Genomic DNA, 12,670 nt, shown 5'->3' on the forward strand with positions numbered 1-12,670 from the left:
TACTTCTGTAGCAACACATTTCAAAAACTCCCGTTTCTCCTCTTTTCTGAACTGTTTAGAACCACGATTCACTTCTGCATAAGGGTACACACTGCACAAAAATCTCGAGGAAAGAATTCCTAATACTACTACTACTACTACTACTTTTTCAGCTTCAGCTTTCAGTGTTACTATGCTGCATTAATAAAAACAAACTCATCTGCTACTTTTAATGTCTCATTTTCTAGTCTAATTACCTCTGCATTGCTTGACTTAATTCAACTACATTCCATTATCCTTGTTTTGTTGACGTTCATCTTATAACCTCTTTTCAAGATACTAACCATTAGTGATAGGCTAAACTGCGATTTTCCGATATCAGTGATTTCTGTGAATGCTACTTTTCAGTATCTGTTATTCTTAACTGTGATTTGTCGCAGTTAAGGAACCTAAGTCGCGTATCCCTCCGCCACTGCTATTTCTGCTACTTCCGCGATTTCTGCGACTTCTGCTACTTCTGCGATTTCTGTGACTTCTGCTACTTCTGCGATTTCTGTGACTTCTGCTACTTCTGCGATTTCTGTGACTTCTGCTACTTCTGCGATTTCTGTGACTTCTGCTACTTCTGCGATTTCTGTGACTTCTGCTACTTCTGCGATTTCTGTGACTTCTGCTACTTCTGCGATTTCTGTGACTTCTGCTACTTCTGCGATTTCTGTGACTCCTGCGATTTCTGCGACATACCACCGTATGAAAAAGTTACATCTGTCCACACAGAAAATTGCATCTCAACAAACCTGTCATTGGTAAGTATGTTTTACGTTTATTCTTCCGTTGGCTTTAATTTTGTATTAAAGAAACAACTGTGAAAATATTAATAGTGTAATTAATATGTAAGTAGCCGCACAGTACCGTAATAGTTCGTGTTTAGAAAATGAATTCTAACATATTGTTATGTTCATAGGTACCTGAACTACATTTCAGTCACTCAGTAAAGTGATAATTCAAAATATCATTGTCAACAGAGCTGAAGAAATTGCCAGTCTTTAGACCGTTTTCGTCAGACGAGAGGTTAGTTTCTAAGCGTTTTGATGGACTTAATTACTTCAGTGAGATCGTTCTTGCGAATGTGATATAGCAAATATTAGCAAATGTGATATAGCAAATATTAGCAATCTACTCTGTCAATTATATTGCTAGTAAAGTGACAGCAAAAATTGTTTAATAATCCTTGTGTTTTTGCAGACACAGTTCTGACTGATTACTGGTTGCTGTACATATCTATCCACATCAAGGCTGTTGAGAGAGACTCGTGAAGATTCAAGACAGCTCTTAGAGGATTTGCAGTTTAAAAGTGAAATAATTATGAAATAAGTGTGTGACTGATTAAAGTGTTTTATTGAAGTTGTTGTGCGATTTTAAAGGAATAATAAATGTTAAATACATTGAGTGAATAATAAAAATCTCATTTTCCACATGTTAAGCCGTCCTATACCCGTAATTTTCCGCCACTTATTTACTGGTAAACACTTGTTGGAGAGTGACATGCCGCCCCCCCCCCCCCTCCCCTTCCCCACAATCTTGGTGTGACACTGACCTGTAATATATCCCGAAGTCTACAATATGCATTTTGAGGCTGTTGATATGAAAGTGGGAAGTACAGATCTTCCAGTTAAATCAGGAATAGCTTAAGTGCATTACTTGAAAGTGACACAGGAAAAGCTTACTTATGTAGGTGGTAGTAGTGTCGGCAAAAAGTTCTTGTGTGTGAAGTTGCCATGTAGAACACCAGGTGTAAAACTTTTCTCCCGAGTCTTGAACTGTGTCGGAACAAAAGTGAGGCATTCATATGACTGTTTTCATTTCTCTACACTTATACAGATGTCTGAGTTCTGCTGTGTTAACATTGCAAAGTCCTGTAGGCATGTGGAGTATTAACCAAAACTGTCATATTGGAAGCAGAATCAAACACATTTGTTACGTTACTTGATATTTTCAGGAGAAAAAGGCAATGTTGCTTCTTATTAATATAATACATTCAGAGTCACAGCAGTATTTGACCAACCATAACTGATGCTGAATGTGCATGTCGTCATATAATATGAAGGGCTTATTTCAATAGTGGTAAAAGTCCATTACCTACACTTTTCTGTCTATAATGCTTCTGAAATTAGTGATCCAAACAAACATAAATAAAGGTTCATCTCTAGCAAGAAGCCATATGCTTGAATATTTCTGGTATCTCAACTGCAGATTTTTCAGCACTCATTTAACTTTACGACTCTATATCTCAAAATGAACAAAAATGGACTTGTACCACTATTGAAATAAGCCCTTCATATGCACACACAGCACATCGATCTCGTGAGGCACAAGGCTCTCATAACGAAGTACGTACGTCGGTCAACAGATGACACTGGGAAAAGGATGTTAACTGCGCTTTTTAGTTGCTACCTGCGACTCTTAGTGGCGATTTGTCACAGAAATCGCAGTTTGACTCGGTAGCGAATAGCGTAGTATGAACTTTACTCAACAGATGGCAGTGCTAACTGCGCTTTTTAGTTGCTACTTGCGACTGTTAGTTGCGACTTGTCACGGAAATCGCAGTTAGACTACCGCAGCGTACCGCAGAGATGGGCGTAGTACGAACTTTGACCCACAGATGGCACTGTTAACCGCGCTTTCTAGTTGCTACTTGTGACTCTTAGTTGCGACTTGTCACGGAAATCGCAGTTAGACTCCATAGCATACCGCAGAGATGGACGTAGTACGAACTTTGGCCAACAGATGCCACTGTTAACCGCGCTTTTTAGTTGCTACTTGCGACTCTTAGTTGCGACTTGTCACGGAAATCGCAGTTAGACTCCATAGCGTACCGCAGAGATGGACGTAGTACGAACTTCGGCCAACAGATGCCACTGTTAACCGCGCTTTTTAGTTGCTACTTGCGACTCTTAGTTGCGACTTGTCACTGAAATCGCAGAAAGCAGTGCTAAATTCGACCAATAGATGGCTCACGTCTTAGAATGTGAAATACTACTTGCGACTGCTAACTGTGACTGAAATCGCAGTTAGATTCTGTAAAGTTGCTACTGTGATATCTGTGACTTCTCAGTCACTGCGATTTCTAACAGATACGCGATTTCCTGCCCACCACTACTAACCATTCTATTCAACTGATCTCAAAGTCATTTACATTCTTTGCCAGAATGACAATTACTCGTTTATTTCCTTTACTGCTCGCTTAATGTACAGACTGAATACCGGTAACATCGACAATTGGTTACAGCCCTGTCTCACTCCATTCTCCACTACTATTCTTGCTGCTGCTGCTACTACTACTTACTGGTTTGATATCAGTACAATATGTAAATAAATTATTGTTTCCTGTATTTTATTCTTGTTACCTACAGAATTTCAAATCGTATTCCATTCAACATTGTCAAAAGCATTCTTCAAATCAACAAATACTATAAATGTAGGTTTGTCTTTCTTCACTCTATCTCTGAAGATAAGTCATAGGGTCACAGTCTAGCCTTGAAATGTCTTATATTTTACTTGAACCCAAACTTTTCTTCTCTGAGGTCAGATTATAGCAGTTTTTCCAGTCTTCTGGAGGAAAAAAGTGTTAGCTTTTTTGCAACCATGGCTTATTGAACTGCCACTGTCTGCCTTTTAGAATCTCAATTACAGCAATCTCCTTGTGACTTGAAGATATTTCTCCTCTCATATACATATCCTGCATTCCAAGGGCATAGTTATGTTATGGCGGGCTCTCCCAAGGATCTCAATAATTCTGACAGAATTCAATCTACTCCTGGTGCCTTGTTTCAACTAATGTCTTCCAGCACTCTGTCAAATTATTCTTGCAGTATCCCATCTCATTCTCATCTATTTTCTCTTAGCTTTTCTGTAACACTGTCTTCAAGTTTCTTTCCTTTGCATAGTCATTCACATTTCAGGTTCCCCTTCTTTGCTTAGTACAGGCGTGTCACTCAGATCTCCAAAGATCTCTTATATTTTCCTATACATGGCATCTACGTTTACCATAATAATACATGCTTATAGAGCTTTTCAATTGTCCTTCAGCCATTTCACACATTTTGTCACTCACTTCTTTAGACCTCTGTATTCCCTTTTGCCTACTTAATTTTTATGTTTTCTCCTTACACCAAGCAAGATATCAAACGTCATCCATGGATACTATACCTTGTCTTTCTGTTTATTTGTTGTTTTGCTGCCTTCATTATTTCAGCTCTTCAAGTTACCCATCTGTCTTCTATTTTACTCATGTCCCTTGTTACAGTCAACTGATGCATAATGCTCGCTTTGAAACACTTTATGACCTCTGGGTCTTCTAACTTAGGCAGATCCTATCTCCTTTGCATCCTACCTTTCTCCAATTTCTTCAGTTTTAATCTGTAATTCACTATTAATAAATTATGGCCTGAGTTTTGCTTTTTAAAATATGGTTTCTGAGTCTCTGTCTTATCATTTCGCAATCTATATGAAACCTTTCAGTCTCTTGTGTATAAAACCTTCATTTGTTAAGGAAAGTTACAGATTAACATCCTGTCAGCATCAAGATCATTAGGGATGGAGCACAAGCTCCAATTGTTTTAAGGATGGGAAGGAAATTGGCTGTAGTCTTTCAAAGAAACTATCACGGCTCTTGCCTGGAAATTGTGAAAAACCTAAATCAGCATGACATTATGTGCATTTGAACCATCATCCTCCCGAATGCAATTCCAGAGTGCTAACCATTGCGACATCTCCCTTGGCACCCTCTTCATGATTTTTCAACAAAGTGTTACTAATGATTCAATTATGCTCTGTTCCCTATTATTTTTCATTCCCTTCCTTTTTCTGCTATATAACTCTAGTACTCCAATACTAACTTTCATCTTCCTTAATGATCTGAATACTTTCATGTATAACATCATATATTCTTTCAATATCTTCATCTACGAAACTACTCTAGTAGTCTCCTATACCTTGGTGAAAATTATGCTTCAACTATGTTGTTCTTAGTAGCTGACACAAACTGCCAGTTTCTTTATCATTACGAAACCTACTCCTGCATTACCCTTATCTGATTTTGTATTACTGACGCTGATCTCACCTGCCTATACATCACTCTTCTTGCAACTGGATTTCTGTAATTCCCAATGCATCTAACTTTAACCTATCTGTTCTCCTTTTCAAATTATCTGACTCACCTATCTGAACATGGAATCTAACATGCTATCCTCCAATCCGTCTAATGCTATTTCTTTTTTCCTGGTGCCAACATCCTCATGAGTAGCCAACACCGGAGATCTGAATTAGAGATTGTTTCACCACTGGAAAATAATATGCAAGAAAATGCACTGCGTGCCCTTGGGAAATACAAAGTCTGTACTTTCCAACGGCTCTCTCAGTACGCATTTTGCAAGGCCATGTTTATTAACGTTACAAAGCCAGATCAATCAGTCAACCAACTGTTGCCTCTCCAACTACTGAAAAGGCTGCGGACCCTTTCCAGCAACCATTTAATAAACTTCTGGGAACATTCGTTTGCGGTTCCTGTGTTGTAAGTTCATGAACCTCTTTTTGACCCCTGTACACGAGTCTGGGTATTTTGACACTGGCCTCTACCGTCATTTCTTTTTAACAATATTAGCTTATTTCCAAGAATAAGCAGCTTTCACTCAGTTAATACTCGGCAGAAATCAAACCTGCGTTTGGATCAAACTTCCTTAACTCTTGTGCAGAAAGGTGTGCGTATACTGCTGCATCCATTTTCAATAAGGTACTGCTTGAATTCAAAAAGCTTAGCAGTGATCCATGCGCTTTCAAATTGAAACCGAAGAGTTTCCTCATGGGTCGCTCCTATTCTGTCGAGGAGTTCCTTGAAAAATTAAGCCAATTCTTGATGTATTGTTGGAGTGACTTTTTTTGGGTTCATAAACATTTTACTTTTATCTGTTATTACTTTCATGTTATGACATGTACTGACATGTTCCATGACCTTTAGATTTGCTCCTCAATTTGGTCCTACAGAACTTTACTTGAAAATAAATAAATAAATCTCGTCAGAGGGTGCCTGACACTTTAAATCTCCCTCAGACACCTTTGCTTCAGTGTTTTGGTACATTTGTCTACCCCAACACCGCTCGATGTCATAGAATCCCTGTCTTCTGCTTATCTCTTCATTCCTGATCCTATCTCTCAAACTCACTCAAAACACAGGTCTTCCAACAGCCCATGAGACAGACCTGGAGCCAATTTGTGCTGACTGTTGTGTCACTGTATCAGGGCGTATGTTGTTGCTGACACGATGCATATGCCAAACTTTAATTTTTAAATTTACAGTGAGAGTCAGTTTACAGAGCATGTAACCAACTTTTTCAAATGCCATTCAGGTGAGGCCAAATGACAGGTGATCTCTGCTGTTTGGTTATCTTGCACAAATAGGATTTTACATCTCAGAAGTATGTATTCATTTACTACGTCCAGAGCATGGTTTTTGAAGGAGACACTGATAGTGACAGGACTAATGACTCTGGTCTTTTCAAGGCGATTTTTGAGGCCTGCAGATTCGTAAGCACGGTTGAGATTTTGGATGATTGTTGTCAGTTTATTTGTATTGCTGCTGAAGAGGATTATATCATCTGCAAAGCGAAGATGGTTGAGACACTTTCCATTTTTGCTGATACCTTTCTGTTCCCATAGACAGACAGACACTTTTACATTTCTCTAGAGTCAAGGTAAAAATATAGAAGAGATTGTGTCTCCTTGTCTGAAGCCTATCCAAACGGATACCTTTCCAGTGACAGTGTCTTTATTTACTTTCACATGTAGAGTGCATTCTCGTACATGGAGCAGATTAAGCTGGTATATCTGTAGTCAATAAGGACTCTGTTCATTGATCTCAATAGTGCCTAGGTCTATGGAGGCTATCTGAAATGGAATGTTATACTCCATGAATTTCTCTATCAGTGTGCATACTGCTTGAATGTAGTAACTGCAATGAAACCTTTTTCAAATCCCACCTGTTCCACTGTTTCCATAGTTCCACAATTAACTGATTATGTTTAACAATTCAACAGTGATTGGCCTTCAAAGACTACTTCAGCTGTGTGACGACTTTGTAAAAGCAACCTACAGTAAAATCCAATTATAAGGTAGGGCAATAAAAAATGTAATAAGCGGACCTTCACTGAACTTTCATGTTATTAAAATGATACAGCAGATCTACTGCCAGTGATACTGTGAATAAGAAACCAGTGATAATGGGGAAGAAAAGGCTCCTCTCCTGTGAGGGTACAAAATTTGGCTGAATTAAATTTGGGGATTTTCCCAGAAGCATCACAGACATGAAATTTTATATACCTTAGTGTTTATAAATGAGCATGTGTGTCTACAACTAATTTTATTATAATTTGTATGATGGTTAAAATACTACAGAAAGAAGTCATTTATACATATACAATGGCTTGTATTAATTCAATGTTTGTTTTGTATTTTATTAGTTGCTTGAGGTACTCCTTGAGCAGCATGCAGCAAATGGAGCTCATAAGCAGACATTCATGTTGCATAGAGCTACCAATGGCATAGACTGCAAAAGGAAGGAAGACAACGAGATTAATAGTGACTGAGCAGAAGATCGGATTAGGGAATGATGGGGAAGGAAATCGCATGTCACAGCATTTGCCATGAACAATGTATGAAAATCTAAATCTGGATGGCGGATGGAGATTTGAAATGTCATCATCCTGAATGCAAGTCCAGTGTACTAACCACTGCACCATTTTGCTTGGCTGAGCTGAGGAGGACCATTGAGTATTGCTTTACAAGATTCACCAATGAAGATGACAATCAACGATGTCAACAAGAAAAAAAAATTTAAAACTCTTGTAGAGTCTTTAATTGCATACAAGCATTTGATCACACCCTGTACCTGTAATCACGCATATAAGAAATGTTATACGTTATTCACTCACAACTGCCAAAAATTAACTGAAACATAATAATATTAGAAGATTGATAATTATGATTTGAAAAAGAACCTATACCGAGATGATGTTTCAGAACCGCCGTCCCCTCAAAAGGATATAAAAGTATAAATTTTCTTAGTCAAACAATGGAAAATCCACGATGGAATGTAACAATATTAGAGGAGGAAAGTTACAACTCACCATATAGTGGATGCCTAGTCGTGATAGGCATAACAAAAAGATTCACACAATTATAGCTTTCGGCCGTTAAGCCCCCTCCCCCAACACACACACACACACACACACACACACACACACACACACACACACATACAAACACAACTTGCACACACGTCTGCAGTCTCAGATAACTGAAATCACACTGCGAGCAGCAGCACCATTGTATGATGATAGTGGCGACTGGGTGGGAGTAAGGACGAGGCTGTGGCGGAGAGGGGGAGGGATAGTATGGTAGGGGTGGTGGAAAGTTAAGTGCTGCAGTTTAGACAGAGGGCAGGAGAGAAGGTGAAGAGGAGGAGGGGGGGGGGGGGAGGGGGAGTAGTGGAAAGAAGACACATTAAAAGACAGAGTGTGGTGGTGAAATGATGGCTGTATAGTGCTGGAATGGGAACAGGGTGGGGGCTGGATGGGTGAGGACAGTGACTAACGAACGTTGAGACCAGGAGGATTACGGGAACATAGGATGTATTGCAGGGAAAGTTTCCACCTGTGCAGTTCAGAAAAGCTGGTGTTGATGGAAGGATCCATATGGCACAGGCTGTGAAGCAGTCATTGAGATGAGGGATATCATGTTTGGCAGCGTGTTCAGCAACAGCGCGGTCCACTTGTTTTTTGGCCACAGTTTGTCTGTGGCCTTTCATGCAGACAGACAGCTTGTTGGTTGTCATGCCTACATAGAATGCAGCAGTGGTGGCAGCGTAGCTTGTAAATCACATGACTGGTTTCACAGGTATCCCTGCCTTTGATGGGATAGGTGATGTTAGTGACCGGATTGGTGTAGCTGGTGGTAGGAGGATGTATGGGACAGGTCTTGCATCTAGGTCTATTCCAGGGGTATGAGCCGTGAGGTAAGGTATTGGGAGCACGGGTTGTGTAAAGATGGACGAGTATATTGTGTAGGTTCGGTGGACGGTGGAATACCACGGTAGGAGGGGTGGCAAGAATAGTGGGCAGGACATTTCTCATTACAGGGCACAACGAGAGGTAATCAAAACCCTGGCAGAGAATGTAATTCAGTTGTTCCAGTCCCAGATGGTACCGAGTGACCAGGGGAATGCTCCTCCGTGAACCTGATGATTTCATTTCATCTCATTTTTTCCCCTTGTACATCCGTTTCGTCCTTTCCGTGATTTTTCACACATATTTCGGTGTATTTTTCGGATGTAATTCTAATTTTTTTACGCAATTTTCACATTTTTTTGCACCACCATGGATCGTTGCTCCTTCCATCTGTGTAAATACAGAAAAGTTTCCTTATCCCTAGCCAGATCCCAGTCCCACATACTGTTCCTGCGTTGTTGCCTGGCTCATGAAATCCCCCCCAATGGCATTACCATCAAATTACCTATCTCTGGTTGCCACCCCTCCTTCCACAATGACCTCCACCTGTTTAGATTCCGCCAATCCTTAGCCCTCACCAACATACTCCTGCAAAACCATATCAACTGCGCCCAATCCTCCTTGCAGTACCTTCTCTCCATCCACAAAATTCTCCTGCTATGTAATGCCAAATCCCTGGAATCTGTAACACACATTGAAACTCTTGGCCTGCAGGAAGTTTAGCAACATGCACACCACCACCTCAAAAAGCTCTCCATCCTGTTCACTTCCTTTTCCTGCCTTTGAGTACCAGTATCCACCACCTCTACAACAACCTCCAAACCTCCCCCACGTCCCCTCATAACTGACAAACCCTGTCTCGCAGACCTACTACACTTACCCCACCCTCCAAAACTCCCACCACCACACAGAACCCACAACCTAAACAGAACCGCAACACAGTCATGAATCTTCCTCCAGAAGATTTAGTCCCACAGAAATATCAGTCCTTTCGAAAGGCCTCACCTTTTGCCCAACTCCCAAATTAAATTAAGCAGGACTTGTTAAAGACCTTCTCTCCTTCTCCTGGTCCCTTCAGGGAAAACACTTTTTCGCCACTAACCCGACCAGCCAGACTCAACCAAAGACCAATATTGAACCTTGCCTCACTCAGTTCACTCCTCTATCCAACTGTGATCCACCACCACTGCCTCCAAACCATCCCCTGTTAACAGAATGAGATTTTCACTCTGCAGCGGAGCTTCTGTTAAGTTTGGAAGGTAGGAGACGAGGTACTGGCAGAAGTAAAGCTGTGAGGACAGGGCGTGAGTCGTGCTTGGGTAGCTCAGTTGGTAGAGTACTTGCCCGCGAAAGGCAAAGGTCCCGAGTTCGAGTCTCGGTCCGGCACACAGTTTTAGTCTGCCAGGAAGTTTCATACCCTGTTAACTTTCCAGAGTTTTTTAACCTCGAACCTTGCCTCACTATCATTCCCCAAATGCCTCAACATGCAATCTAACCTTACATCCGCAGAAAGAACCGCACTCCAAAATCTAAAAACTGATTCTGACCTTATAATCCTACCTGCAGACAGAAGCTCCACCACTGTTGTTTTGAACTGCAAGGACTGTGTGGCAGAAGGACTCCATCAGCTGTGCCACAGTGACCCCATTCCAGTAGTCCAGCAGGCTCTCCAGTCACTACTCAACTCCTTAGGTCCATCCCAGAACCTCTCCCCAGAGTCCATCTCTCTACTTACCCCCACCACTCCCCGCACCCCAACCACCCAGGACGTCCCATTGTGGCCAATTACTGTGCCCCCATTGGGAGAATCTCTGCTCTCTTAGACCAACACCTTCAACCTATTACCCGGAACCTATCCTCCACTGATTCTCCACAGTTCCTGTCCCTTTATCACACTGTGCCCTGCCCTTACCTAATGGCTCATACCCATGTAAAAGACCTAGATGCAAGATCCTCCTACCACTACCTACTCCAGTCCGGTCACTAACATCACCTATCCCATCAAAAGCAAGGCTACTTGTGAAACCAGTCATGTGGTTTACAAGCTAAGCTGCAACCTATGTAGGCATGACAACCAAAAAGCTGTCTGTCCGCATGAACGGCCACAGACAAACTGTGGCCAAAAAACAAGTGCACCACCCTGTTGCTGAACACGCTGCCAAACATGATATCCCTCATCTCAATGACTGCTTCTCAGCCAGTGCCATATGGATCCTTCCTATTAATACCAGCTTTTCTGAATTGTGCAGGTGGGAACTTTCCCTGCAATACATCCTACGTTCCCGCAACCCTCCTGGTCTCAACCTTCATTAGTCACTGTCCTCACCCATCCAGCCCCCTCCCTGTTCCCACTCCAGCATTACACAGCCGTCATTTCACCGCCACACCCTGTCTTAATTTCTCTCCTTTCCGCTACTTCCCCCCCCCCCTCCCCCCCCTCCTCTCCTGCCCTATGTCTAAACTGCAGTACTTAACTTTCCACCACCCCTACCATACTATCCCTCCCCCTCTCTGCCGCAGCCTCCTTACCTTACCCCCACCCAGTTGCCACTATCATCATACACTGGTGCTGCTGCTGGCAGGGTGGTTTCAGTTATCTGAGACTGCAGACGTGTGTGCAAGTTGTGTTTGCATGAGTGTGTGTGTGCGCGTGTGTGTGTACATATGTATGTTTGTCTATTGCTGACAAAGGCCTTAATGGCTGAAAGCTATAATTGTGTGAATCTTTTTGTTGTGCCTATCGTCACTCAGCATCTCCGCTATATGAGAGTAGCAACTTTCCTTCTCTAATTTTCTTAGTCAAAATTGTAATAAAACCAGTGTCACATTGTACATCACCACTTTGCCAAATGGTTCAGTAAACCATTTTTTTTGCAATGTGCACTTACCTCAAGCAACCAAGGTTTCAGAGCTTCATCCAACAAGACATCAATTCCAAAAAGTTCATATGAGCAGTAACGGGAAACAAGATTTGCACGTGTTAGTTGACTTATGGAAGATTCCCCACTGATGATTGTCTTGATAACAAGATCCACAAGACTGTCCCACAATGCCTTAACGTCAACACCATCCTTCTCCAGGTAACTCCACAGTGTTTTGACTGTCCTATAAATTTAAAACAATAGCTGAAACATTAATCAATGGTACACAAAGGAAGAGTATACAATTATTTATATACAGATTTGGCACTGAAATGGGTCAGCAGTTTCTTGTTGTATTTCAACATCATTTGTCATTACAAGATGACTGATGTGCATCCCAAAGAATAAAGTGGAAACACGGAACTTCTTCACCTGTTTAGTTTCATTTAGATCTGACCAAACTAACAAGAAAGCACAATAATCACCTTCGGGTCACTTGACGAACCAAGTCTTAAGGAATGTGGCTCCATATGTAAACACTCAATTTAATGTACATACAAGTCATTTCTGTACACAACTGAGAATTGGTAGTGATAGTATAAGACACTATTCTTAATCTAGAAAAACCCATTTCAGTCAGTCGAAAACTCTAAGTTAACAAAATATGACCCACATTCACTTATGGCTTTTAGAATTTTTGTAAGGAGGCAAGTTGAACATTTTATTCCTCTACCATCCATGTATCCTCATTCGGTCAGTTGTAAAACACAG

General features: G+C 41.2%; 1 protein-coding gene across 5 annotated transcripts in view; it reads right to left on the reverse strand.

The window, feature by feature from the left end:
* Positions 1-12,670, reverse strand: part of LOC124777532 (tubulin monoglutamylase TTLL4-like) — a 228,551-nt gene that overhangs the window by 113,110 nt on the left and 102,771 nt on the right. For all 5 annotated transcript variants that reach the window (XR_007015746.1, XM_047252981.1, XM_047252983.1 and 2 more), the window contains exon 12: positions 11,927-12,143. Coding sequence is in view for 4 of the 5 variants with exons in the window: in XM_047252981.1 (XP_047108937.1) it covers positions 11,927-12,143 (217 nt within the window). In the remaining variant the exon portion in view is untranslated. The remainder of the gene's footprint in view (positions 1-11,926; positions 12,144-12,670) is intronic.

The sequence above is a fragment of the Schistocerca piceifrons genome, chromosome 2 (genome assembly GCF_021461385.2).
Source record: "Schistocerca piceifrons isolate TAMUIC-IGC-003096 chromosome 2, iqSchPice1.1, whole genome shotgun sequence".
NCBI classification, from domain to species: domain Eukaryota; kingdom Metazoa; phylum Arthropoda; class Insecta; order Orthoptera; family Acrididae; genus Schistocerca; species Schistocerca piceifrons.